Source organism: Mugil cephalus, chromosome 20, assembly GCF_022458985.1.
Source record: "Mugil cephalus isolate CIBA_MC_2020 chromosome 20, CIBA_Mcephalus_1.1, whole genome shotgun sequence".
In the NCBI taxonomy this organism is placed as follows: Eukaryota; Metazoa; Chordata; class Actinopteri; order Mugiliformes; family Mugilidae; genus Mugil; species Mugil cephalus.
Window position 1 is genome coordinate 20,982,225 of NC_061789.1, and position 27,603 is coordinate 21,009,827.

The 27,603-nt window shown below is 38.9% G+C and overlaps 4 protein-coding genes across 7 annotated transcripts; 2 read left to right on the forward strand and 2 right to left on the reverse strand.

Moving 5' to 3' along the window:
• Window positions 1–325: 325 nt before the first annotated feature.
• On the reverse strand, window positions 326–4,494 carry ccdc137 (coiled-coil domain containing 137). Its single transcript, XM_047572829.1, has 6 exons — window positions 4,317–4,494; window positions 3,684–3,847; window positions 3,375–3,600; window positions 3,075–3,157; window positions 1,684–1,763; window positions 326–1,597 (listed from the first exon to the last, which is right to left on the reverse strand). Exons 1-6 carry the CDS (start codon window positions 4,385–4,387, stop codon window positions 1,391–1,393), a joined length of 831 nt encoding a protein of 276 aa, XP_047428785.1. The 5' UTR covers window positions 4,388–4,494; the 3' UTR covers window positions 326–1,390.
• Window positions 4,495–7,003: 2,509 nt separating this feature from the next.
• LOC124998097 (retinal cone rhodopsin-sensitive cGMP 3',5'-cyclic phosphodiesterase subunit gamma-like) lies at window positions 7,004–8,678 on the forward strand. The gene is made up of 4 exons (XM_047572287.1): window positions 7,004–7,043; window positions 8,029–8,190; window positions 8,295–8,335; window positions 8,430–8,678. Exons 2-4 carry the CDS (start codon window positions 8,036–8,038, stop codon window positions 8,504–8,506), a joined length of 273 nt encoding a protein of 90 aa, XP_047428243.1. The 5' UTR covers window positions 7,004–7,043; window positions 8,029–8,035; the 3' UTR covers window positions 8,507–8,678.
• Window positions 8,679–8,834: 156 nt separating this feature from the next.
• Window positions 8,835–10,437, reverse strand: LOC124997996 (tetraspanin-10). The gene is made up of 3 exons (XM_047572102.1): window positions 10,199–10,437; window positions 9,515–10,107; window positions 8,835–9,407 (listed from the first exon to the last, which is right to left on the reverse strand). Exons 1-3 carry the CDS (start codon window positions 10,286–10,288, stop codon window positions 9,092–9,094), a joined length of 999 nt encoding a protein of 332 aa, XP_047428058.1. The 5' UTR covers window positions 10,289–10,437; the 3' UTR covers window positions 8,835–9,091.
• Window positions 10,438–18,162: 7,725 nt separating this feature from the next.
• On the forward strand, window positions 18,163–22,940 carry si:dkey-282h22.5 (uncharacterized protein LOC107988040 homolog). Of its 4 annotated transcripts, none has more exons than XR_007110955.1 (4): window positions 18,163–18,405; window positions 18,684–18,771; window positions 19,667–19,838; window positions 21,815–22,940. XR_007110955.1 is itself a non-coding variant. In XM_047570963.1 (4 exons), the coding sequence occupies exons 2-4, from the start codon at window positions 18,693–18,695 to the stop codon at window positions 22,092–22,094; spliced, it is 489 nt and encodes a 162-aa protein (XP_047426919.1). In that variant the 5' UTR covers window positions 18,178–18,407; window positions 18,689–18,692; the 3' UTR covers window positions 22,095–22,940. The 4 variants fall into 4 exon arrangements, 3 of the variants coding, with proteins under 3 accessions (XP_047426919.1, XP_047426920.1, XP_047426918.1); XM_047570963.1 differs by having other exon boundaries at window positions 18,178–18,407; window positions 18,689–18,771; window positions 19,709–19,838; XM_047570964.1 differs by having other exon boundaries at window positions 18,179–18,405; window positions 19,712–19,838.
• The last annotated feature ends 4,663 nt before the right edge of the window (window positions 22,941–27,603 follow it).

A 27,603-nucleotide genomic window follows, 5' to 3' on the forward strand; every position in this document is an offset into this window, starting at 1 on the left:
GGATGTTAAAGTTAAAAAGGTATATCTGAAGTGTACTTTTAGGACCAGGGTGTTTTCAACACAGGACACAGAGATTACTAGACTGTCTCAGAGGCCAATATTTGAACAAAGGCCTTGTTTATGAGGGTAAACCTGTTGAGGATTACAACAGCAAATAGCTGTGCCAGGCTCTAATGTGTGTTCCACATTTAAAAGGGCTAATGTGATTTATTTATCCCAAGATTGAGGCTCTCAGAGAGGTACAAAGTAAAACAAGACCTGGGCTGTTATGGACTTTTGCTATGGGTCAATGTTAAGACTGCGGAAACAACAATCGGGAAGCAAGTCATATGATAGATATTGTTATAAGAAGATATAAATTGTAATGTCATATAATATAAAGCTCCTAAACAGGCCTGGTTGTAAGACAAAATATGGGCGAGAAATTCTCTGAACTCCACCTACTGATGAAAAGCATAAACAGCTATTAAATAAACCTCAAAGTGAGTTTGTTTTTAAATTTATCACATTACATTTATTGTATAAATTGTAATCATTTCACATTTCACTGAGACATGGTAAATATGCACAAACCAGAAATAAATTTACATACAGTGTATATACACTTATCAGGCTTAACAGTACGACCACCTGCCTAATACTGCCTCCTAAAAAGCTGTGACTCATCAGAGAATGGTCATGGGCCTCCTGAGGGTGTCCTGTGGTGTCTGGAAACACAATGTCGTTGGTGGGGGATTTTGGTTCCTCTGGGTTGAGAGGAGGGGCCTCTGTGGATCATCCCACTGATACTTGATCAGTTTGGGATCTAGGGAATCTTGCGGGTGTCTGGTCTGGTCTAGGTGGGCGTAACGTGTCTAAGTAAGATCCACACAAATGCCAGGTTCAAGTTTCCCAGTAGAACATTGAACTGTCACAAGATGGTGTTTGTCATTTAGACATCCAGTCAGTTTTGATCTAATAGGTATCAACATTGCATGATGTGTCACCATGCTTTGTTAGTTCCGTCAGTAAACAGCTGGACTGCCATCTAGTGGTGAAATATCCTTAATGATTTTAACATGCACATCACAGATGACTCCATTGTAATTAGCAAATAAGAAAACAATATGTATATGTATGTGTCTGTGTGTATATATATACACACATACATATATTCACCAGGTGACCGTGTGACAATGTGCTGACAACATTTATAAGGCACTTAGCATGTAGTTATCAAAGAGGCAAGTGAATGCAGTTTACCTTACATGGTGGCCTGTAGATGCAAATGTTTGAGTCTTTCCTTGAATGTTCTCTTAACTGTAGGAAGCTCTTCACTTGGCATTTAACACATACAGTCTGCTGATGATTATGCTCATTGCCATCCCATCTACTGATTGCAATGGGGTAATTATCCTTCACTGAAGTTCTGGTGTTTTCCTAAGCTGGCAGTCCTGGCCTCCAGCTGCTGTTGTTTCCGTTTCTTAAGATAGCGGTAGGCCTCCACTGCTCGCTGCCTCTCCTCCTCCATTATTCTCTGTCTGGCCATGGAGGGCTTGTTTGTGGAAGTTGCTGTTTGGCCTAGAAGAGAGCTGAGAAGCAGCGTCTTGGATGCATTCTGGATAATAAAGGAAGAAGAACATAAAGTTAACTCCTTACTCAAGAGTGATGAGATAACATGTGATCCCAGCATAGCACATTTACCTGAGACTTGTCCAGAGCTTTCTTCGGTTTGACGCTTAACAATGGTGGGGCCATTGTAACTTCACCAAAGGGAATGTCATCTACAAAACAAACAAAAACGTACTTCAACTCAGTTGTGTCTATTCAGCTTTAATTAATGTTGTGGCTTTCCAACAAGTTAAGAATAATATAAGTCTGGTTGTTTATTATATGACATAATGGTCAACCGGAACAGCATTAACATGGTCTTAACCCACTGAAAAGACAAATATCGCCACCTAGTGTGGAGGAGGAAGACATGTTCCCATCAGTTATTCAATTTTCTCCCTTGCATGTGAACTGGGACAAGCTCAGAAAGTTGAATTTCGAGCATACCTCTATTAAGCTGTGTATGTCTGTGTAATGCACTGACTCTTGCTCTCTAGCTAGTGTTTGGCTGGTAGTATGTCTCACATTACAGGCTTGCATCAACACTTTGTGGGGGAAAACATTCCTGTGCTCTACAATAAACGAAATGCTTCAAACAAACCGGTTTAAATCAATAACACTTCACAAGAGTTGCAGTGTAGTTGGTTGCCTGGACACAATTGAAATGGAAGTATTGACAAGAAGAGAGACAAGAGTGTATTAATCAGGCTTTTTACTAAGCAGCATTGCGAGCAATGCCACAGCTTTGCCATCGTGATGTTGTACTACTTCACACCACCTAATCGTAACTTAGTTTACATGGGGGAAAGACAGATTTTAACTTTGATTTATTTAATATTTGACTGTAGCATTTGTAGCACGATGTCAGTAGCACAGAATCATGTGCTACACATACACTGAAGAGGCCGGATAGTGGCAGAAAGCTGCTAATCTGCTTTGCAGGTACTTTGTATTGTGGACTATCAACAGTTACTGGTCAAGCCTCGCGCTGGATGGACCAAGCTATAACTAAGGGTTTCTGCCAGTGTCCTTTTTATAGAGAGAGGCTAAAAAGTCAAAATTCTACTGGCACTCCAGGACTGGTTTTACTGTAGATTTACTGGAGATTATTTCAACAGCTTGATGTTGGGAGATTGAATATATGAAGATGGTTCACAGCAGGCCTTTTCTAACTAGCTTACATACTCTGTGGCTCACTAAGTTGAGTGGGTTGTCCACAAACCAAAGGGTTAATTTTCAGTCCCCAGAATGTGCCACATGCTAAAATGTCCTTGGGCAAAGTACTGAACCCCAATTTGCTCCCAGTGCGTGGCACTGGTGTGTGAACATGTTTGGCAAATTGTCCTTTTCGATCTCTGCGCTAGTGCAGCTAGTAGATCCAAACTAAGTGAAAGAACACAGACAAAAGCTAATGACTTCGGCTGGTCTTTGTTCGAGCCCCTTTCATCCTTTGTTTGTGTTTTGGCATCACATGCTTTGCTCACCCACAAACTCCTCTTTCTCCAGCTTGTCCTCTTGTCTGTCCAACTTTTTCTGCTGTCGCTTCAGTAATCTCACTTTGGCATACCTGGAGCAAGACAGCAAGGCCCAAAAATGTTTTCACCTTGTTCAACATGATGTTCAAATTATGATTACAGCTCAAATTAATTAGAGTCACACGTTATGTATTAGGCACATTAAAGCTCTGCTGTTCAAATACTGCTACAGAAGATGAATCTTGATGAATCTTAATCAGTAAGTGAGGTTAGGGTGAAAGCGCTCATAAATAGCTATAGTATACTCACTCCTTCTTTTTGTCAGACTTCCCTATGTCTGCTCGCCTCTCTTGTTTGTCCACATCCAGTTCAGGCCTTCTGTCAACTTGGTTCTTGGTGAGGAACAAGACATGTTGTGTCTCAGTATTCATGCGCTGCAGGTATGCTCTCTCGCTTTCCAGGTTTCCTCTCTTGAAATGTGGGACACGTATGTCTCCATCCTGGGAGTCATCTGACTTATGATGGGAGTTGATGGCTAAAGGGACAGAAATACAATGCATCTCTCACCAGCTGATGTCTCTTGAATACATAAATGACATTGGACACGATTCTAATCACCTTTCTTAAGCTTCTTGTTCTTCTGCGGTCTCTTCTTCATTCTGTCCTTGCTCTTCATGATCTCTCGGAGTCTGAAGGGGATGTGTTCGAGGTGGTCCTCTTGTTTGGCTCTCTTGGGTTTCCCATCTCCTCTAGGCTTCTTTTGAGAGCTTTTTTCACATGTACTGTGCACAGAGAGATTTTGGAGACTGTTGATTGCATTATACCAATGTCTATGTTGTAATACAACGATTTTAATCAAGTTGACACTGACTCTACCCCTGCTGTAATACAGTTTCTACTGATCACGGTTTGTACTGCTGTATTTGCCATAGCTTTTATTATTAGGTTCTATGCTGAAAATATCCTGATGCGATATCTGTATATATCCTAATGTATTTAGTCGCTTTGTACACTGAAACACATTTCCCATGTCAATATCTGTACAAAGCCTGCACTTACTGCTTCTGCACTTCTGGCTCGATGCTTACTGCATTTCGCTGCCTCACACTTGTGGAATGACATTAAAACTGAATGTAATCCGTCTAAAAATGCAAACTCCACACACACCTAGCCTATATAGCTAATAGCATAGCTACTAACTAGCTGGTGCTACTTGCTTAACGCATCATTAACCTCATTAGATTACGTTACCTTTGGTGTTGTCCAGCTTTACCCGCTTGGTTCCCCGCCTTGCTTGTTTGTTTTTTCTTACTTTTCCCCATGGTGCAATCTAACTCAATCCACAACAAAATAGAAACATGTGGAGCACGCGATAGCAGCGTGTAGTTAGCTACAACCTTCAACCTACGACCCTTAACCCGAAGCTAGAGAATCAAGAACAGAGCTCTCACTCTGTGACAAATAAGGCTGTTTCTGCCCCAGCGTGGCTTAACGTCTGTCAGTGAACAATGTCTACCAGATGATAGAGTTTGAGTACCTCGAAAACAACTCATAAACATGTCTCAAGGGACAGCAGTAGACACCAAGTGATAGAAACGCGGTTTCTGCCTCAAGAGTCAAAATTCACGATCGCTTAATGTTGAGGCACTTACAGCCTGTTCCGAGTGATACACGAAAACATTAGACGATCTTTGTTCCAAACGCCGGATTTGACAAGTTAAATCTGTCACCGCTAGAGGGCACAGATACATTCGTTTAGGCAGAGTCGTATATTAGAGAATATAATATACGGCTCTGCCTTTAGGTAAAGAAGTTTGTCATTTTAATGACGGTTGTAACTGACTATTCCTAGAGTGATAATCTATTAGAAGCATTAATAACTAAAAACTATAAAATATTGTAGGCAATTTACGAGTACAGTAAAAGTAAATAAGACTAATAATCATTTAGACCACTGAGCCATGCCTAGTAATGTGCAAAATTAACCAACTAATTATTTCAATTTCTATTTCGTTTTTTAAGCATCTTTAAAAACTGCTGTCTGTAAGATAATTTCTTACTTTGAGAGAGACCTGACATTCCCCCGATACAGACTGGCTCAGGTTTGACTGAAAGAAAATTATTTAGCAACAATCTCGATAACTGACAAACAGTTCAACTATTAAATCAGGCAAACATGGGGTAATATGCGTTTATTTCATCTTTTTCAATAATTATATGTTTATATGTTCAATATCTCTGTTACGTGTCAAAAAAATGTAGTAAAAGTAAGCAATACCACAATGTAAAATACTGTATTCCAAGTCCTAAATGTAATATCAAAATGTAGGCTGCATAGAAAAGTATAAAGTATAAATGCACATTCTGTTCAGTGGGAAACAAAACAAGAGAGAGTTAGTGTCCATACCTAGTTACCGTATTTCCCTTCGGGGATGAATAAAGTAATCTATCTATCTATACATGTGTCCTGTGTGTGCATGTGCCTGAACAGTGCAGATTGAAGAGAGAATCTGAATTAAACAATTAGATGAATGGACCTGGTGGTTGGAATGGATTACCAGCCATAATACAACTTAATCTGAGAGACTGCTGATTAAAGAGAAAGGTCACGTTCACACTGGTATGTTCTCGCCTGCGTGAGCTGCATAATGTTTGCAGGTGCTGGGGAGATTCTGAGCTTCATGGGACGTATTGTGACAAAATCCCACACCTCAACCTCTACTCAGCCTGTGTTCTGGATGGTCGTGGAAAAAATTCAGATAGAAATCCAAATCTCTCTACAAAGCCTCCATTTGATTGAAAATGCCACAGCAAGAACATTAATGGGAATTAACATTATTAATTAACAAGAGAGATAATATTACTCCAGTCTTAGCTTCTCTTCATTGGCTCCCTATAAAATCTAGAATATAATTTAAAATCCTCCTCCTTACATACCAGGTCAAGTTCCATCATATCTCAAAGACCTCATTGTACCATATTGTCCCAACAGATCACTGCGACATCAAAGTGCAAGTCTCCCTGTGGTACCTAGAGTTTCAAAAAAGTAGAATGGGAGGTAGAATCTTCAGCTATCAGGCTGCCCTCCCGTGGAACCATCTCCAGTTATGCTGTTACAGGCCTAGACTGCTCTCTCCATCACCCTTTCACTCCCTCACTCCACCATGTTCTTGTGAGCGTCTCTGGCCTGGAGTTGTGTGTTTCTAACCTGTGGTGCTGTATACTACTCATCTGTTGTTGTGGTCTCATCAACCGGTCCAGTCTCCATGACCTGCAGTTATCCACTCCTCCCTGAATGTATAATTGTCCAGCCTGCCTATGACACTTTTATTATTCAGTCATTATAGCAGCTGACTCACCTGTGGTAGAACAACTTCTGTCACAGTTTCATACCACTATATCCTTGTTTAAATTCATTATCAAATTCTCACATATCTGCTGTATCTTGAATTTGTATCACAATTGGATTCTGTACATGTGTGCTTTAGTTAGTTGTATGTAGATGTATGTTTATCTTGTTGTGCCTATCTTCCCACTTCTCTCTCTTTTTCTGCCTCTATCCGGCTGGCCTCAGGCAGATGTGTCCCTTCATATGAGCTGGGAGTAAAAAAGGGTTTTTTTCCTTGCCACCATTGCCTTAGTGCTTGCATCAAGGTCTTCAGACTGTGTGTTCTGTATCGTTATTGATGCTACATAAATGAAGATGCTATCATGTGTCAGTTCCAGATAATCTGAGGAACAGGGAACTGTCGCCCCCTCAAATCCTTGTCAATCAATCCCTCATGAATGTACTGTTCCATATCCATTGTAAAAGACCCGTGTGTGTCCAAGTGCTGAGGGCCTCACAGTTTATTGGCTGGTGGTGTCATAATCTTCTCACAGTCTGAACTGTATAAAAGGGCTTTACTGGACACAGCTCATCAACAGCAGTCCAGACCTTCACAGCACTAACAAAAAAGATACACAGCGGCAGAAGTGGTGAGTATAAAGTATTATGTATTGATCGGTTTAGTTAGATTGGTTTTTATGAACTTGTGCTTTTGGACCACTGACACATTTTATCAGATAACCTTAGCATTGTAATTTTTTAACAGAAATTGTGCTTGCTATCTGGATTTAGGGCTTTCAGTAGGTAATTCACATTTACCGTGTTAAATTAAATTACATGCACTCAAGGCCAGTATCTTATATCCAGAGGTGATTCTAATATTTTGACTAAAAAGAAAAATGGAAAAAATCCAATTCCCCTCGAAAATAGTTATCTAGTATGAGACTATGACCTCAGAAATAAACAGGAATTTGCACATTTACCCACAAAAGTACGTACAGTAATTCCACAAATTACAAATTTAGTGAACGTGGAATCTTTATAGAGAGCCGTTTTACTTTACGGTCCTTGAGTACATTTGTGTAACATATACATTATATATGTTAATATGTATTCATGCAATGTACATAAAATTATCTTAGTATTTATCCAAATTTGTCAGAACTGAAATTTTTTATAATGTAGTTACTGCCAAATTTGAATAATGATCCACCAATACTTGAGTATGAAATCGCTGTTTTAGAAGGTTTCCCTCCAAAGTTCCTTTCACTGGTAATCTGAGCTTTTGTCAGGTAAGGTCCATAAACAAATTCAGCATGTCCTCACAATAATCTGATCATGAAGGGGCTTTGAAGCTGAGAGGCATGGTAGAGAGTTGATTAGGAATGTGAGCATGAGATTACAGAGCCATTGCTGCCTGTACATAAGTGTATTTCTTTAGGTAATTAAGTGATTTGGACATGTGTGTATTTGAGGGACCAAAGTATATTTCATAAACATTTCTCTAACGTATTGGCAAATTACAAAGTAATTGCTGTGACTGGTTCAATGAAATGTTTTTGTTACACGTGGTATTTTTCTTCTTCTCTCTTTTCAATTTATGATACAATGACTGTCCCATTATAATTCCAACAGCAGAAGCATGAATGTGGATGTGGCCAAACCTGGAGCAAAGACTGGCATCATAGGTCCACTCCTAGCCGTTGGCCCTGGCTCCCCACCTAAGGCTGTACGAAAGTTCAAACAGAGAAACACCCGCCAGTTCAAGAGCAAGCCCCCTAAAAGGGGGGTCATTGGGTACGCTTCTTTCAAATAAAACTTCCAGTGTGTACAGTTTCGAACGTTTGAAACAAACTACAGTTTCCCCTTAATAAAGCTTGTGACTGTTTTTTCTTCACAAGCTTTGGAGAGGAGATCCCAGGAATGGAAGGGCTTGGCACTGGTACGCAGAATTCGGACATTTTGAGTACAGCACTACTCAAGCCTACACACAACCTTTGCTCATTTCAAACAATTTTTGTTTCTTTCTGTTTTAGATATCACAGTAATCTGCCCATGGGAAGCGTACAGCCACCTAGAGCTGCATGAACTAGCTCAGTATGGCATCATCTGAACCTCTTCTCTGTGAGATTATCGTCATATTTACCAAAGGGAACCAACAGGGCAAATTCAACTGGAATTTGGAACTTGGATTATGAATACAAGATACTTTTGAGTGCAAACCTCCCACAAATATGTAATATGTTAAATGTGATATGTGCCTGCATATTGTTGTTTATTTTGTTTTTGCATAAGAACTTCAACTTCCCACTAGTCCCTCAGAACTGAAGAAGCTATTCGGATGAGTGGTGAAACATCTTCAAGAAATTCTACAAATCCAGTTGCCTTTATTCAAAGCCTTTTGTATTTTTGCGTAAGACTTTTCATAATATTGATAATAATAATAATTAATATTTATTATTATTAATAATAATAATAAAAAAGAATACATGTATTTACAATTCCCATTTCAATTTAAAAGAGACGTTTAGACCAACCTATTCAGGCTTTGTTGGGGGATAGGTGAAATATTATATAATTTTTTTTATGGGGTTTAAAACTTGATAAAAAAAAAAATCTTATTGAGTTTGAATTTATTATGAGACAAATAATACCAGGATTCAAAATCAGACATGACTGTTTCAATAGCATACTATATTCATGACTTCATTATGTAAACTTTATGCCAATGGATTCTTTCCAACAATCGTGTAGTGATTAACAGAGTAAGAATCTGGACCCCGAGAACGACAATTGCAACTGTCCCTATGAGGCCCTCGTGCTGCACGATCCACCGAGAGATTCCCCCCAGACAGCCGCCCAGGAAGATCACACTCTGAGCAGTAAACTCATCTAGCGCCTGGGCTCCTACACCACACTGAGAGTTCCACACTGTGCCATTCTCTAAAGGGTCCACACAACACGTTGCAGGGACACCACAGGCCAGCACTCCTGGAGCTGAGCAGTTGTAATATCTGAGGATTAAGAAACACAAATCCAATGATATAGTAAGATATATATCATAACGAATACATCACAAAGCACTTAAAAAACAACAACAAAAAAAAAACAGTCTACTCACATGTTGTTCTCCCAGTCGCGGTAATTCTCTGCCCCACAGCACTGCAGATTTGACTGAATCTCATCTACAATGAATCTTAGGTCCAGATCATCTTGGTAGCGTGCCATGGCAATTAACATACTCGACCGCAGAAATCCTTCTACCTGTTCTTGTAGACTATAGGCAATAATGGTGAGCAGCACCTGAGTTGTGATGAGCACCAGCACTGTGGCTGAGAACAGCTTCAGTAAGAAGCAATTTTCTCTTAAGGCACCTACACAGCCTGATAGGCAGAGCATGGTTAGCAGGAGGCCTAAAGTCACAAGTATCAGCATTGGATCAGTGCCAATACTCGCAATTTTCTCCTGAGCAAATGATTCTTTGTTGATGAGGCCCCACATACCAACACCAAGAACCATCAGGCCCAGGACTGTAAACACCAGATTGCAGATTATTAGTAAATATTTTAGGACGTAGTCCATTAAAGAATAACTGTAATAGTGTTGGATCCTTGCGAGTGCCGGACTGTCCTGTCCATTGTTTGTGCCTGCTTGAAATTCAATAGATAGTTGGCCAGCCTCCTCCTCGTCAATATCCCTTTTTGCAGATTCTGTCTTTAGACACACAGGAATGCAACAGAAACAGTGTTCGGTCATCATAGGATCACATTATCCAGAAAGAAGCTTAACTTAGTAAAACACTTACTTTTGGCAAAAGTGGAGTGGACTCATTCTGGGTACTGTCTTTCCTCGACCATGGCCAAGCAATCCTTCTCATTACCAAATATCTTTTCATATCGTCGGTCACTGGGAGATGAGCCTAGCCGTTCTTTTAGCTGTTCAAAATGAAACATGGGGAGATCATTTGCTTCAGTACAGAGAAGCATGTGAGCTGAGGTGGAGTAACCATTCCGTGTCTAGCCTCAGGCTGCTGTGAGGCGTAAGATTTCTTCATCATGTGAGAGTCACAGTGAGGGGATTTAGATGGTTATACCCCCCCCCTCCTCCCCTCAACACACACACACACATACTTAACCCTTAATATGCCTTGTACAGAAGTGTGTCCTCACTTTGCACAAATGTCTGCACTTTGACGGTGTAAAACTGCTCCTCGGAAAGATAACTGTACAACAGTTAAAGTCATAGACAAAATTACCAAGTGATTTTTACCTTTGACGGTATCTGACAGCAACTAATTAATCAACAAAAACATGTGTTAACAAGTTGTCAAAATGTGCAGGTCAGATTAATTCCAAAAATAACACACAGTAATTTAAAGAAATGATGTAGAACTATATCAGTTTCACTCTTAACTCATGAACAACACACTGACCATGCCAAAACAGGGAGGAATATTATTTTTCTACTTTAGGGTTGTGAAGGAAGTGAAGAAAACAAGTACAACCAAATTCATTCCTTTTTTGCTGTTAAATCCAGCTAAAATCCAGATGTGATTTACAAATGCTGGTTTACACGTAGCAACATACAAATTTCATTGATTTTCCCAGACTAGGCACAAAGGAGGGTTTTATTGGTCACACAGTAGAGACTGCTAATAAAAACAACCTGCTCTGGTAACAGCCCTGCCAAATTTCCACCAATAACCTCAAAACAGTTCAGGAAGCCGTGCCTGATTTGGTGTTTGTAGATGGAAAATATTTCATTCTGTTTTAAAAGTTGATCAGTACAAATCCTTCTTGGTCATTTCACAGCAGCACTTTTAATCATATACAAGGACTTATATTATCGAGAAAGTAAGTGATCCAACCTCCTTGAGGTTGGGGACAGGATTAGGGTTCAGGGTTAGGTTTAGGCAGAGGATAGGGTTAGGGTTCGCGTTGTTGACAAGAGCTCTACGGACAAGTTATGGGGTGAAGGAGGATCAAAGGGCCTAGGTTCTTGAGGTCAGAGAGAGGATAGGGTTAGGGGGTTAGGGGATCAGGGTTTAGGGTTATTTTTAGGAGGGGGAACAGGGTTAGGGTTGGGCTTATTTTATTTTATTAATCTTTATTTAAAAGGGACAATACATACAGCATTGCCACAAAGAAATAGAAAATATGATGCATACAAGACATCTAGCTTGAGTTCATTTACAGTCCCTGTCCCTGGTCAGGCTTTAAAGTAAGATACAATATTAGACAATGACTTACACTGCAAAAAAATCTAAATGTTACCAAGTATATTTGTCTCATTTCTAGTCAAAATATCTCATTACACTTAATATAAGACACAACTGCCTAACAAGTACCATGATCAGTGAAAAATCAAACATCTTGTTTGAGTCATATGCCATATGAAACAAGCTTTTTTGACATTTGAAGGGGTTTTTAAGCTGCTGTGTTATTTACAAAAGATAAATCATCTTGTTTCAGGAATTAGACTTACTTGATTTAAGAAAATATATCTTGTTTATAGGAAGGCCTTAAGTTTCAACGGATTCTGACAAAAACTCATCAGACAGTGACTTTGTGGACTCTCTGCTGTTTGCCTTATGGTGATCACAAGACTAGAGATTCCCAGAATGTTGAAGTATTCCTTCAATCAAAATAAAACTCCAATCAAATGGAATAAAATACAATTATACACAAATCCAGGATTTTTTAATGTTCTTTTACATAAAATTAATGTCTGCCATAAAGCCCTGTTTTGGAAATGGTAGCAGTCTATGGTTCAGCAGTGGTCAGGCTGTCCTGCTATTTAACCTTACTGCGCAGCCCTCATTAAAGATTAAACGGAAATGAGAGATGGCACACTCCATGGCTATTTCCATCTCTGAAAAATAACGTGTTTTATTCAGAATCTAAGTGAGCATAATACATTCACCTAATTTTTTTAAGAAGTGAGACATCTCACTTTTTTATTGTGTCGTTGAAAGTTGGACATGCGTAGTAGCGAACACAAAGACCAAGAACAACAGCATCTTTGGACTCTTTAGTTATGTTTGCGATTTGAGTTCTGAAGGTAAGGAGTTCCATAGGTGTGTACCATGCACTGAGAGGGATGATTGGCCAAATGTCGTCCTCTTTGAATTTTACAGATTTGCTTGGTGGTGCTCTGTTGTTGTCTTTCAGTCGTCTGTCTTAACAAAAATGTGAGACATCGCTTGTGGAGCCACTCCATTTTTACGCTTAAAAACAACTTTCAAAATAAAGAATTTTATAAAATTGGAAAAAGTCAACCTATTGTATTTCTCAATAATTTTGCAATGGTGCTATTTTTGTGGCCTCTGATCTAAAATCAGAGGGTTAAGAGTTTTGGCAGGATTACATACTGACAGAATATTGGGTCAAGGAGACAAACACTAAATCTGAGGGAAAAGGGGAAAAAAAAGTGAAATTATCTGTCCATGCAGCAAGATAATTTCACTTGACAAGATTTCTTAAATTAAGCCCGATAAAGCGTCTTGAGATAATTTGTATTGTTATTGACGCTAATAAAATTGAATTGAGTTGAGTTATTCAACCACTGACAATGCACTGTAATTCAGAGCACAGATGGATACACAGTAATTCAAGTTCAGGCAGTAAAAAAACAACATACATTTTGAACATCTATGAAGCATGTTAGGTTTAAACCAGGTTAGGTTTAGTGTAAATCAAGGGTTAGGGTCAGGGTAATCTTAGGATTAAACCCAGAGTTAGGGTCAATGAGGCAATGAGTCAAAGGCTCAAGCTGCGTGGCCGCACAATCGTAGGAGTGGTCTCCTCCCGCTAACCCCAACAGACCTTCCCGAGGTTCCGAAGAGGTAGTTGAAAGCCATGCTCCTTGAAGTGCTGGACCAGGTGGGTACCTCCTTTTCTGCCGGTTCTACTGACAGTGAGTATCGGGAGCCAAACCTATCATATGTCTTTTACGTGGTGTTCAGAAGGTTCTGTGGCAAATCTTGTGGTGGATTAATTGGTGATTTGGATAGACTATCGAAAAACATTTTCCCACACAGTATTCCCTTTCAATGGTCTCCACTCCTAGATGTGTCCTTTAAGTCTTAGAGGATGAACCAGCTCCTGTTCTAGTGTCTTCCAGGGTGAGGCTACTCCTGCATCAAGCCAGTGTTTAAGGGAACGCAGTACGAACGCCCAATGATATAACTTAAAGTTTGGGCAAGTCCAACAACCCTGTGGTTTGTCACGCTGTAATGCTGACCATTTAATGCAAGGTTTATTCCCATTTCAAATTAACTTTTTAAGTTTTGAGTCGAGTTTCTGCCAAAACCCCACTGGGGTTGGAAAGGGAGCATAGAGCTCACAAAGTTTATGCGTGGAAGCACATTAATTTTGATAGTAGCTACACAGGCAGGCATTGATAAAGGGAGTGTTGCCCATCACTCAAGGTCATCTTCAACTTTCTTCAAAATGGATGAGTAGTTATCTTTTGCTATTGCCTGGATATAGGAACTGATTTCTATACCTACTGCCTTTTGCGCCAAAGAGATAAACAAGTGTGTCGTCAGCATACATTGAAATGGAATGTGATGTGGACCCTATTTAAATTGGAATAACCAATGTGCTTTGTCGTATGTATGGGGTTAGGGTTAGGTTTGGGGTTAAGAGTTGTGGTAGGATCAGATAGCACTGGCCTACTGACAGGATATGGGGTCAGGGAGAATGAAAAGCATTATTTTCCTTCAGCCCCTTGAGGTTGGAGGAGGGTAAGGATTGGGGTTAGGTTTAGAGGGAGAGGATTGGGGTTAACGTTAGGGTTAGGGTTAAGCTTTTTGATAGGATTACATAGCATTGACACACTGACAGGATATGGGGTCAGGGAGAATGAAAACCATTATTTTCAGCCCCTTGAGGTCGGGTTAAGGATTGGGGTTAGGTTTAGAGGGAAAGGATTGGGGTTAGCGTTAGGGTTGGGGTTAAGCTTTCTGATAGGATTACATAGCATTGACACACTGACAGGATATGGGGTCAGGGAGAATGAAAACTATTATTTTCAGACCCTTGAGGTCGGGTTAAGGATTGCGGTTAGGGTTGGAGTAGATTTGGATGGCACTGTCCTACTGAGAGTATATGGGGTCAGGGACAGTCAAAGCCATTCTTTTTCTCCCCAGGGCCATAATGCCAAGGAATGGTAAAGTTTGAAAACCCTGAGAATATCCATAAAATAAAAAGATTTTAAAACAAAAAAGTTTGCGGTATATTGAAGTAACATGATGAGGAGGTGGCGGGGAAAAGGTAAGAAGGAAGGAGGACCCTCCATTAGCCAGACTGTCCCCAGTCCAAGTGTTTAGCCAGGGTTAAGTTTACTATAGTAAGTGTCATAAAACACATATCATCAGTGCCTAATAAAAGAAGTGCTTAAGAACACAAGCACTCACAAACAGGTCATTATAAAATTTGTAAAAAGGGGCTAGAAACACAGCGAATTTGCTCACAAGGATTGGGGTCCACCACGGATAAAGGGGGTTAGGGTTAGGGCAAAGGAGGGGTTAGGGCTAGGGGAAGGGTTACACACACACACACACACACACACACACACGCACACACACACACACACACACACACACACACACACGCACACACACACAGCACAGTAGGATGCACAGAGACAGAGAATGTTGCAGAGACCCAAACTACATGCACTGGGTAAGGAAAATAAGTGAAAGAAAACAGAATTCCCATCTGTAGTCAAAACTGATACTATTTTCCTGTGGTTGGCACCATCTTGTTAGTTTGAAGCCAGAGTCTGCGCAGTACTGTCCAAGAGTGGAGCCACATAGAGCCACGTTATAGATGACCACACATTATGGTTCAGATGAACTATGCAATGAGGACAGGATTTCTACTGTCGTTTTGCATACAGACTCATATTTTTTTTATTATTTAATGTATGGTTAATTCTTTATTATTGTTTTCTCCCTGTCAGACTAATCACTGTTTGTTGAAAGTCATCTCGAAAAACTATGGAAACATGAGAATCCTCAAGGCGCACCTCATTATGTTTTTACCATCCTCTCAACATTACACATTACACTCTGAGAAAGTGATTATGAACTGACGACTGTGAGTCAATAACAAGCAACATGTGACAATGAATTAAAAAAACAGAAAGAGGCCTGGTTATCTCACTCTCTGGCTCTGAAGGACCACTGGTGTCATTCTTTCCTCTGGCTGAGGTAGACTGAGCTGGAAAGAAATCAGTGAACCACTACACAAATAGTCTGATGGTTAAGGTTAGTTCATAAATGTATTTATTTATATTGATGTGTATTGATGGAAGAAAAATTAATTGTTCTGTGTCAAGCTCACTCAAACTCACTGTGGATTTTTCTCGACAAGAGTTTTTGGAGTTTTGACAGAAATGAAAGCTTACGGTCCCCATGCACAGCATAATCAGAGGTGAAAAGCAAAGTAGTTGCTTTTTGCATTTTCTTTTATTTTTTTAACTGATACTCATACAACATTTCCTTTCTCAGGTAACTGCCAATGTATTTATTTGGCAGCTGCTGTGTTTTTTGTTGTTGTTGTTGTTTTTATCATGGCCAAGAGACAAAATGAGAATTAAGCATGTACATTTTACATGTTAAAAATGGCCCCTGATATTTCTAGACTACAATACAATAAATACAGCATTATATTCTATAATATACACATATATCTGCAGATATATCAGTCTCCTGGTTTTAAATTGTGGAATAATAATGGGGAAAGTCCTGCTTGCAAAACTCAGGAGAACTGTCAAAAGATTCATGGTACTTTGAATGGTTGCTGAGAGAATCATGTTTTTTTTTAAACAAATCTCTGTTTCCTTATTCATAAATCTTCATAAATCTGTTATAGATGGGATCAAACATCATTTAACTCCTACTGTTTGAACAGAAGCCAACGTCTTCTGAAGCTGAAGATGTATGGTAGAGATGGCATTATGTTGATTTTACGTAAAGTCATACAGGATGTCTGTTTGCTGGCGAGTTTATTGGTAGCACAGGTGGCAGGGACCACTGCCCGGTAAAATTCCTTTTCAGCAGCAATTGGCTTGCCTCAGCTCATATATCACAGAAACTATCTGCAGACTTCAACTTAAGAAGCAGCACAATCTTTGAAATGGAATAAGTGACTGATTTTAAATTGAGTAGAGCTTAAAAAATGTGTGAAAAGGTATTTAATTTCAGAGTCAATTCAATTTCAATACTTAAACTTGTCCAACATTTAAAAATTAGGGAAAACGTGATATTTAATAAAGTACGTACTGAACTGACTTCATTTATCTGCGTTTTGGGTCCAGGTCACCTGTCCAAAAACTGTTCAGAATGCTAAATGAAACTAAATACATGTTTACCTTCATTAAGTAATCAGATTGTTTCCACAAATTTTATCAGAAGTATTAAGGACGGATTAATGTCAAACTGAGTGATCTACAATGCCACTCTAAAGTATTTGCAGAATTTTCTGAATGGAGTCCTGACAGTAGACCAGGGGTCTTCAATGTTTTTCAGGCCAAGGACCCCCAACATATAATATTAATAAATGCACTATAACCTTTACACCTTAACAGGTGGACTTAATTTGACTTTATCTAAACTGTTGAATGCACATGTCAAACTGTTCAGTGTTTCAGTACGTATTGCAAAACATGCTCTTTTATAACAAGGTGATTAACTGCAAAAACCAAAACAAGTGTCTAATCCATGAATTGACTACTAAATGTTCTGGTCCAATGACAATTTGTATTTAAACAAGCCTCCTCATTATCCTGTTCAAATTTTGACATCATGTGACCAAGAAAACACCTAACAATTGATCAATGCCATTTGGCCATTGCGAGGCTTCAAGCAGGATATTCTCAGAGTTACCACTGAGCCCAGAGTGTCACAGAGTGTCATCAGCAGGTTGCAAGAGAGACAGAGAGAGACTGGAAGAGTCACAGAAAGGCATAGAAGTGGACATCCTTTGGCCACATCCCATGCTGATGACCTCATCACTCAACTCCAGGCACGTTTAAGAGAGATGAGAGGCACCAAAGTGTCACGTCAGACCATTCCAAAACCGCTTCCATCAGGATGGTCTGCATGCTACACGATGTGCAAGGGTAAATGACCACTACCAGGCATCATGGTCTTGCAGGGGCCAGGAAGCATTTGCGCTGGACGAGGAACCAGTGGGCCTCAGTGCTGCTCTCTGAAGAAAGCTGATTCACACTAAGTAGAAATGATGGCCGGCAACACTATTGGAGGCGTAAAGGCATCTGTTGCGAGCAAATGTGGAGTGGTGGAGTTTTTTTATTCAAGAAAATCAATCATATTTTGTACATACCTGTGAGGTATCTAGTGTGACCCAAAATGTCTCCAATAACATCTCTATACACTCTATACCTACTGTATTTTAAAGTTGTCCAGAAACTCTAGTTTTACAATTTCTAGTCTAGACTAGTGTTAAATATTCTCTAAATCTAGTCTTTTATTAGGACAATCAACACGTGTTTAATTCTATCATCTTCATCAGCTCTCTTGGTTCAGGATAGGCAAGGAGACTACTGTGATAGTTCAACACATGTTGAACAGATTCTATTACAGTAGGCAGTAAGAATGTTATGCAGGAGCCATACAGCTACATCAAACACTGGATTAGAGCCCAAAGGGAGTTCATTTGCCGTAAACCACTGAAGCAGCTGCAAGACATGTGAGATAGAGGATCATCAGGACCTCCCATTCAGACTTCATATGTGTGTTGCTTTGGTTGTATGTGAATTCTCCAGTGGGCTTATATGTTAAAGGAGCAGAGTGTTTCACCGCCCTGCATGACTGACGTGGATAGAAGCAGGTGGGGAATGGCTCTTGAAGTTTAGGGAGGCAGTTATAAGAGAGAGCTGCCCAGGTCATGTTTCCTCAGTGTGTGACTATTGAACGATCGCATCACAGACTCTCTTCTGCAGCTCAGACCTGGAAAGACCTCGGTGCTATTTCACAAGAAGGTATTGTAAAAGAAAATATTCTTCACACTGTATGTATGCATGTATGTAAATTTAACAAAAAAAAACACAATATTGTAAAAATGTATTTATTCAAAACACTTGTGTATCAGTCAGAAATAGATATACTTTGTTGTTAAAAGAAGCAGTAATTTGCAGACTCACAGCAATGTAAGAAAAAAAAACATTAGAAATAGTATAAAGCATGTATGCTTGCTTACAGATTTGGAAATTTTGCTGGTTGTTAGCACTACCAACATCTGTGTCATGGTTTTTGATAGGTGAGGAGGATGGAGATGAAGAGTTTTCTAGCCCTGCTCTACGTAATTTCAGCATGTGGAGCTCAGAAATGGAAACAAGATACATCAGGTTGGAACCTTAACCCTTATGCCCTCTTCATTTTTGTACATTTTTTTTTCAACTTTTTTTCTTTTCACTTGGTGATCATTTTGGCTGTATTACAGCTTGTGGCTTGAAGCAGGAACTCTTCTTTTTAGCCAAATTTTTTAAATCCAGCATCTTTTACTCTCACATGTCATTTATACTCTCATGATGCATTTTGCCCCCTCTAGACATCTATGTGGCAAAAATGTAAACGCATAAAGAAAATGCCATAAAATCCTCGTACTTCAATATTTTTTTGTACTTTTTTCACGAATCACTTAAAAACTTTAGACCTGATCAAAACGACCAAACTTTCAAGGGTTTTCAGGATTTAACCCTTTAAACGCTAGTCTGAAAATATCAAAATTGATTTGAGTTTTTTGAGTTTCTCTATGTTAGTGTGCCTGTGTTTTAGAGAGACAGTGTGTAGCATGAACTGATCATTTCATTGTTGACAAAGAGCATCCTCCTTTGAGGGATGTTTTTCATGAGCCTTGCATGGAATTCTTTTATTTCTACCACCTTTTATGGTGAAATAACTTTTAAATCAGCATCTGATTCATCAATACGAACATTTATTGTACAAACTGCAACAACACTGAAAACAACAACAAAAGAGAACACATGTACATTTTTGCCATGAAGGTGTACAGAGGGTGCAAAATTTTAAAACTGACACTACATACAAAATAATGATGCAATCATTTCAATTTTATTGCTAATCCTTGACATATCCAAGACTCCAATTACCACCTAAGTCCCATCATCCTACTATTTATTTAATGAACGCTGGGATGTAAATGATTATCAAGCTTGTTTGATTTTAAAAGTGCTTAAGGTGCTTTTAGACGTGCTTAAGATTGTCTTTGTAAAATTTTAGGTGAATACTGGCCAACATATGCTTGTTAATGTATGTGTTCAGCAGAACACACCAACGGCAAGACTTGCTCCAACCTGACTCAGGTACTGGACAACTGGAAATTTGCTATTCTAGCCCAGGTGAAGGACCTGCTGATCAACGACCACGGGTCTGTTCTCCCTGAATACAACAGGTGAGTCACCCTAGCTTCTGAACATCCTGCTTATAAATCACTGAGGGTAAACAACTCATTAAACTGTTGCGTAAGAGGTGAAACGTTCAAAAATAACAGCACTTGATGATGTAAGTGAACATTTTACGAAATCATCCAAAAACAATAAATTATGTAACTTGCTTTGCTCTGCATATCACCAAGAAACTGCCAAAGCCGGTAATTTGATCCATGACTGTGCTCCTCACAAAGCAGACTCTGCTTTGTAAATGACTTCACCACAACAACTGAGCCAGACTAAAATGGAAACGTTTCAGTCTCATGTTCGGTTCCCCTGACCGTTTCCTCCAGGGATGAGGTTCTTGACCATGATGCCAACAGATGGAAGTCTGTTATCGCAATGTTCCCTGAAAAAGACGGGGAATGTGCTCTTTAATGGGATGTAGATTGAGTTCAGTTAAGCATTATTTATAATCAGTCCTTTATGAAAGTTCGAGCTTGAAACCTCAACCTCAAGTGGCGAGGAAAAATACCCTTTTAACAGGAAGAAGCTTTGAGCAGAAACCAACTGATTTGGTGAGACTTTCCGCTTGAGGGCAGAATACACAAAAAAGAGGCAGGTGGGACAGGAGGAAGAGAGGAGCAGAGATGAACAGAGAATCATATACGTGCAGATACGTCCACCATACATCATACATGCGGCACATTTATACATTTCAGTTCAATTCAGTTTATTCGATTGGCATTTACCCCCTCCTCTCAAACAAATGAAATTTACTTTCAACATACACAAAATACAATGAGGGTAAAAGCTACCTGAAGGTGTCGGCTGAAGCTCATACTTATTAACATTCTTAGCAAAGCAACTCCTAAAATACATCATCTGTGTTAAATCATACACCAGTGGTGGAAAAACGGTTTTTGGGCACCCTTAAAATTTTACACAATCTCAGATATTATCATGAAATATTTATGGAATTTTTTTTTTTGGGGTCTCTCATTGATCAGGAGCTTCTTGACAGCCTTGTAGGACCTTAAGCCATGATTTAAAAGTTTACCACATACAGTGTGGACACCAGTTTAATTTGACCACTGCTGTTGGAGCTCCTGTGATTCAGTGGTTTTCCCTGCACATGCAGATCAGGATGCAGTCATTTCTTGCTGAAGAAACCCTTGGACGCCCAGATCTTGGTTTGTCTTCCAAGCTGTTGGTTCGTCTGTATTTCTGCAGAGTGGATCCAACTGCTGAAGGACTGCATCTGCACTTCCTGGTGATCTGGCAGCAGCTGCACCCTTCCTGGCTGAGAATCTATATTTTCAGCCGTGTTTACCTTCCTTGTTTTATCCATTTTTATCTCTGAAGAACTTTCAAATGTACTGGCTTAATATAGACGTGTAGCACGCCACAACACAAAAATGTGATATAAATAAAAAGCATGGCCTTCATTAGTAGATCACTGGAACCAAAACTACCCAATACTCAAAATTTCTTACGTATTTTTATAGAACCAAACAATTTGGTTGTTAATGACTGTTTCAGGATTTGTTTATTACTTTGTCTATGACTGTACTAAAGGAAATTGCACTTGAAAACCTAAGAGTGATTGACAAATGCATGGGGTGTCTGAAAATGTATTTCCACCACTGTGTTGCTCTACAACAGCAAACATTCAGCTTTCATCTAACAAAATCATTCTTACTTTTTTCATAGCCGATTTCTATATCTTTGTAACAATTTTTAAAAGAGGAAGTGGAACTACAGCTATTCATTTCACCGTCGTAACTATTCCACAGGTTGACACCTCAAACACGAACACAAATTTGTTTAGTATTAGTTCTTGTTTTAGTTTTTTACATATATGCAAACATGATGACATGGTGATGATTCATGATCACAACCTGGATGTTTCAACCTCAGCAGTGCCTTGTTCTGGTATAAAAACTGTCTTTGAAGCCCTGAAATAATTTATTAATTCCAAACGTTTCTGCTTGTCCAGGATCCAGCCTCTTTCAAATGCTCTGGGAGATCTCTACCAGCAGTTTAATTCGCTAAAAGACGAGCTGGGGAAGTTGACCTCAAAGTTTGATGGAATGGAAGGTTTTGTGGACGATCTCAAGGATGGCAGATTCACCCCACCTCAGCGCCAAATACAGAAGCTCCCACCAAGGTTTGGTCTGAGGTCTCCACTGCAAGCACAGATAAGAGCTCCTGAAAGAAAGATTATCCCTGCACCTGCACTGATCAGAGCGAGGAGGAGAGGTTCACAGAGACCTTAGACCTGTTGCAGATTGCCTTCTGCCTGGATGTTGATGTGCAAACAAAGGCTGATTTGTTTAAATAAAGAATATTTTATGGAAGACAAATATATTATTTTATTGATGAGAATAAATCGCAAAAAGTGTACTCCACTCATCCATGGTCTGGAAATTTAAAATTAATTTGACTTGAGCTTCCTGTAAACAATAGTAATCATGTTTAACTTTATTAATCCCTCATGGTTAAATTCTCTCTCTGCGTTTGACCCATCCATTCATTCGCACGCTAGTATATACATGTAGGTGCTTGCTTAAGGCATCTCAGACATTAACATGGGTGGGCAGGGGATGCAAACCTGTGACCCTTCAGGTCCCAGAGCTGCTTCTCTAACCATTAGAGCTCCCTTAAGAGTCACATTCAACCACAAGATGGCAGGATTATCAAACTGCTGTTTTATGTACATCAACACAGTGGCTTATAAAGTCACATAATGGTTAAAAATTGAGTCTTGAACTGTAGATCAGTATACAGACACTTGGTAAACATTATTTAACATTGTGTGTTTTGTATGTTTCATTTGTCTACCCAAGTAATTATTATAAAAAATTCATGTACAATTTAAATGAATTTGATATATGGAATGCACAGTATGCTATACGCCATCCCTTCACATGTATACCAGTGAACAAGGGATCGAACACCAATCCTATGATCAATGAGAAGCGCTAACTATAACTGCAAGAGGAACACATTGAGGAATGAGTTTTAAACTACGTAATGCATGGCTAAGAGATCGATTCAGATGTGTTTCGTTGTTACTTCCCATCAACAGCATTTCATATTAAAATCAACAAAATCGAAAGAAAGACTGACTCCTGTTTTGATGAATTTTGACAGGAAAAACTATTCATATTGGGTAATATGTTTGTTGTATCTATTTTCCACACGTAGAAGGCAGAAATAGACAGGGTATTTAGATAATAATAATAACATAATAATTTTATTATGTTGTAACATGGAAGGAAAGGAAAACTTGTCAAAATGACACAGAACAAAGACACATGACACAGTTTTTATTTGCACCGTCTAATCTGACAAAAGTAACATATTACATTTGTGCATGGATTTGTGAAACAGGCTGAATATTTTTCCCACTTGGTTATTTTTCTTTCTCAAAATAAAATGAATGGTCTGTGCTGCATTTTTGTGGTGTACAAACCCACCACTTGAGCCACTACTCAAACTCAAACGACTCAATAGTTTTGTTGTTTGGGCAATGACAAACGATAACAAAAGCAATAACAAGACCTGTTTCCGATGTCTTCATGATCACAAGGAAAGACATGAATACGGCAACCTCTACATCCGATAACGTATATATCAGAACATTATATATTATTTGATAACATCCTGAAAGTGCTACTCAATGGAAATATTGTTCCTTTGTCATGAAAGCTATATATTTAATGAGGCTTTTAGCTACAACTGTGGCTGAAACTGCTACAATCATAGACTGTATAAAGACGGATGGCTCCTTGACAGTGAAGTCAAAGCAAACAGAGCTCCCCCTTGTGGCTGGCTCAGTGAAGTGGCACAATAGGTCTGTAAAAGTTTAAGTAAAGTTTCTTGTAACTGGTGAACATAGACCAGAGTGCAGCATTAATCAAAAGCAAATGCTTAGGTGTGGGCTCAGTCTTTCGTTCAGTCTAAAATTTCAGTCACATCTCTCAAATGATACTATCTGTGCTACCTGTGCCATGAATGACAATATGAAAGTCCATGTGGTCAACACCAACACAAAATTTCAGTGCAAAACAAGATTTTCTTGTATTGTAAGATTGACACCAAAATCCCACAGTCCCAAAGTTAAGAAAGCACGGAACATAATCCAACATAAACCTCTACTCCAGATTTTCTTTCACCCACTCCCTTAGTCCAGTTCCATTTGTTTTACTCTCCCAGCGAAACTGAAAACAGACTCGTTTCTGTTGAAAGCAAACACGTGTAATACAATGTAAATGACTGTTGAAAAACGAAACAGATGGGAATTGTAAATAGACCAAGGTTAAGTTAGAACACACGTGTATTTTCTGGCGTTTTAATCGTAATAGTGACACGAAAATACGATGGTATTATTTTGTACAGAAACCCAAGACTGACATTTCACAGGCTTTATCATCTCACCAAAATCTGCGAGCCAGGCGAAAGATTAAAGTAACGGTGCCGAATTGTCCTAGTGCCGTACGGCAGCCAGAGTGCTTAGGGAGCGTCGCAAAAGTGCAACGTCTTTTTTTTCTTCAATTTTTAATAACTCACTGGAATTTCATCCAATAAACACCAAACGATTTCTGATATGTTCATGACTCATTATGGAGTTCCCACACCCTTAATTTTCAATAAACACCTTTTCAATTCTTTTTATTCAGTGTGTATAATATTTAAGGTTTTTATTTTGTAATAGCTCTCTTGTTTGTATAGATATCAACACCAAACCACTTCTGATGTGTTCATGAACTCATTGTGGAGTTCCCACAACCCCTTTATTTTCAAGAAAAACTTTTTAAATTCTTTTTATTCAGTGTGTATAATTCCCTCATTCATATTTACGGCTTTTATTTTGTAATAGCTCTCTTGTTTGTATAGATGCAAGCACTAACCCACTTCTGATGTATTCACGAACTCATAGTAGAGTTCCCACAACCCTTTATTTTCAAGGAAACCCCTTTCAAGAGTTTTTAAAAGGCATAAGTAATCAGTGTATATAATTAATTCATATTTACAGCTTTTATTTTGTAACATCTCAATTATTTTTATAGATATCAACACTAAAACACTTCTGATGTGTTCATGAACTCATTGTGGAGTTCTCACACCCCATTGGGGTTTCAGAAAAATCTTTACAAGTGTTTTAAACGGAATAAGTAATCAGTTTTTATATTTCATTCTTAAGTAAGGCTTTTATTTTGAAATAACTCTCTTGCATTTCAACACCAAATCACTTATGGTGTCTAAATTAATTTTATTTTATGTGATTAATTTGCATTCATTCAAATATAAAACAACACACCATATACCACCTTTGTATGACACCACTGTATTTCATGTGCTGCTATCTGGTGGTAAGGCCATTTGCTGATCATGCTTTCAGCATCAGGAGGACTTAACTGTGATTGTTCAGAGGAACTTAACAGGTACTTTAATGTTGAATAACAGTAACAGAGAGATTGGGCTTTTGAACAGCCTTATAGTTTGTATGCTTAATTGGTTGCACTGAAATATCTCAAAGTTGGGAGAGACGGTCTTCTAAAAAAAGAATAAAATACTCTACATTCATGTTGAGGTCCCCTTCACAACAATTCAACTGAACTGTGGTTGCTTCAAGAAAAACTGGTTTGTATTATAATTATAATTTTAATAATATTTTGCATGGTTAGTCTTCATATAAATCAGGGGTGTCCAAACTTCTCTTAAAGAGGGCCAGATTTGATTTTTGAATATATTAAACTTGCATGAAGTTGATGCAAACCTGAACCTGTATGTTCATTGTAAACATGACATGACTACAAAGTCTGTTAAGTTTAAAATGTATCAGTCTTGCCTTTCTCTTTCACAAAATCATTCTGAAAGAATGATTTAGTGTCACATCTACAGATATATAACATCAGCAGTTATGTCCTTAACCCTTATACCACCCTTGGCCATTTTTGTCCATTTTGCACAATTAGTTTTATACTCTGTTGGTGCATTTTGCACCCTTTTAACACCCTTCGTGCCCAAAGTGTCCACGTCCAGAAAAACACTATAAAATCCACATACATCAATATTTTTTCATTTTTTTTTTCTTTTAAATCTCCTAAACAACTTCACACTTGCTCAAAACTACCAAACATTCAATCATTTTCAGGATTTTTTAAGGGAGTATTTGATACTACAACAATACTAGTGCAATGAAATCGGTTTTGTTGCTGATTCTTGACATATCCAAGACTCTAATCTCCACCAAAACCCCATGTCCCTACTATTCATTATATTGAAAATAATTCATTTTTTGTGGGGGTTTGGTAAAAAATAACTGAAAATACCTTCTTCAAATACTTAAACTGGCATTTGAAAGGGTTAAAATCCTGAAAATGTTTTAATGTTTGGTAGTTTTGAGCAAGTCTGAAGTTGTTTAGGAGATTTATTAAAAAAAGTACGTTTTTTGGACGTGGACACTTTTGGCACGAAAGGTGTTCAAATGGAGTTCATTCGATTCATATATTTTGTTATGTCAACCCAAAAAGCCAAATCTTCCAGTCATACAGTATCTGACAACCCTAGCAGGCCAGAAATAATATATTATAAAAACTAAGCTGCGGGCCATGTGAAATCTGACCGCAGGCCTCTCTGAGCTTCTTCATCCCTACACTTCTGCTCGGTATCTCAGGTCAGCTGATCAGTTGTTACTGGAGGTACCAAGGTCCAAGCGGAAGCTCAGAGGGGACAGAGTTTTTTCTGTTGCTGGTCCTTGTGGAACAATCTACCACTGCACATCAGACAAGCCACCTCACTGTCCATTTTAAAACTCGTCTTAAAGCCCATTTTTATTCCATGGCGTTCAATCCAGCATGAGAGTCTGCCCTCGCTTGGTGCTTTTAGTGCTTTCTATTATTATTAATTCCTATTGTTTTATTGCTTTTAATTGTGTTATGTTTTTATGCTGTTATTTTATCCATGTAAAGCACCTTGTCTCAGCTATAGCTGTTGTTTAAAGTGCTATGTAAATAAAGTTGAGTTGAGTTATAAGTGAGATGGAAGATACAGATGCAGCTGAAAGAGAGATGGAAGAGACAGCTGCAGCTGAAAGTGAAGAGGAGAACTGCAAAGATATCACTGACAAAAAAAAAAACCTATAAAACCTAGTTCTGGATCCTAAAAACTGAAGAAGTCTTGGACACATATAATTCACAATGCCTTCAGAAAGCATAACCCTTGCTGTGCTCTTGCATTTAAGAACATGCATTTCAGAGCATCTAACAGCAGAAAGAAAGCATCGCCATACTTATAAATAAAGGCAATATGCACGTTTTCGACTTGAAAAGCGAAATACTTATTTTAACTTAGAAACAAACCCTCAAAGAACACTGTGGTGGATGGAGGAGTCTCCAGGGCTTGCTGCCAGCTCGTTGGGGTTAATGGCTGGCACCTGGGTGGGTGTGGCCACCAGGTGAGAGCAGAAAGGCTCTCACCCTGGAAGCCACTGGCTCTCTACATTTCAGCTGGTTTGGACCTCCAGCACAACCTGTGGTGTTTTTTGGGGCCTGTATTTCTTTGTTTAAGTTGTTTGGGGTTAGGTTTTTGAACACACACTCATGTCTAAATACTGACCATTGACTTTTTTGAGTTTACTAAATAAACTCATTATGTTAAACTAAATGCCATGTGTGGTCTCCACCTGTTGTCCATGCTCCTGGAACACGGAACATGACAAAATGGAGTCTCGTCCGAAGCCAGGATTTTTGGTAGGAATTGTTTGTGGGCTGATGTATT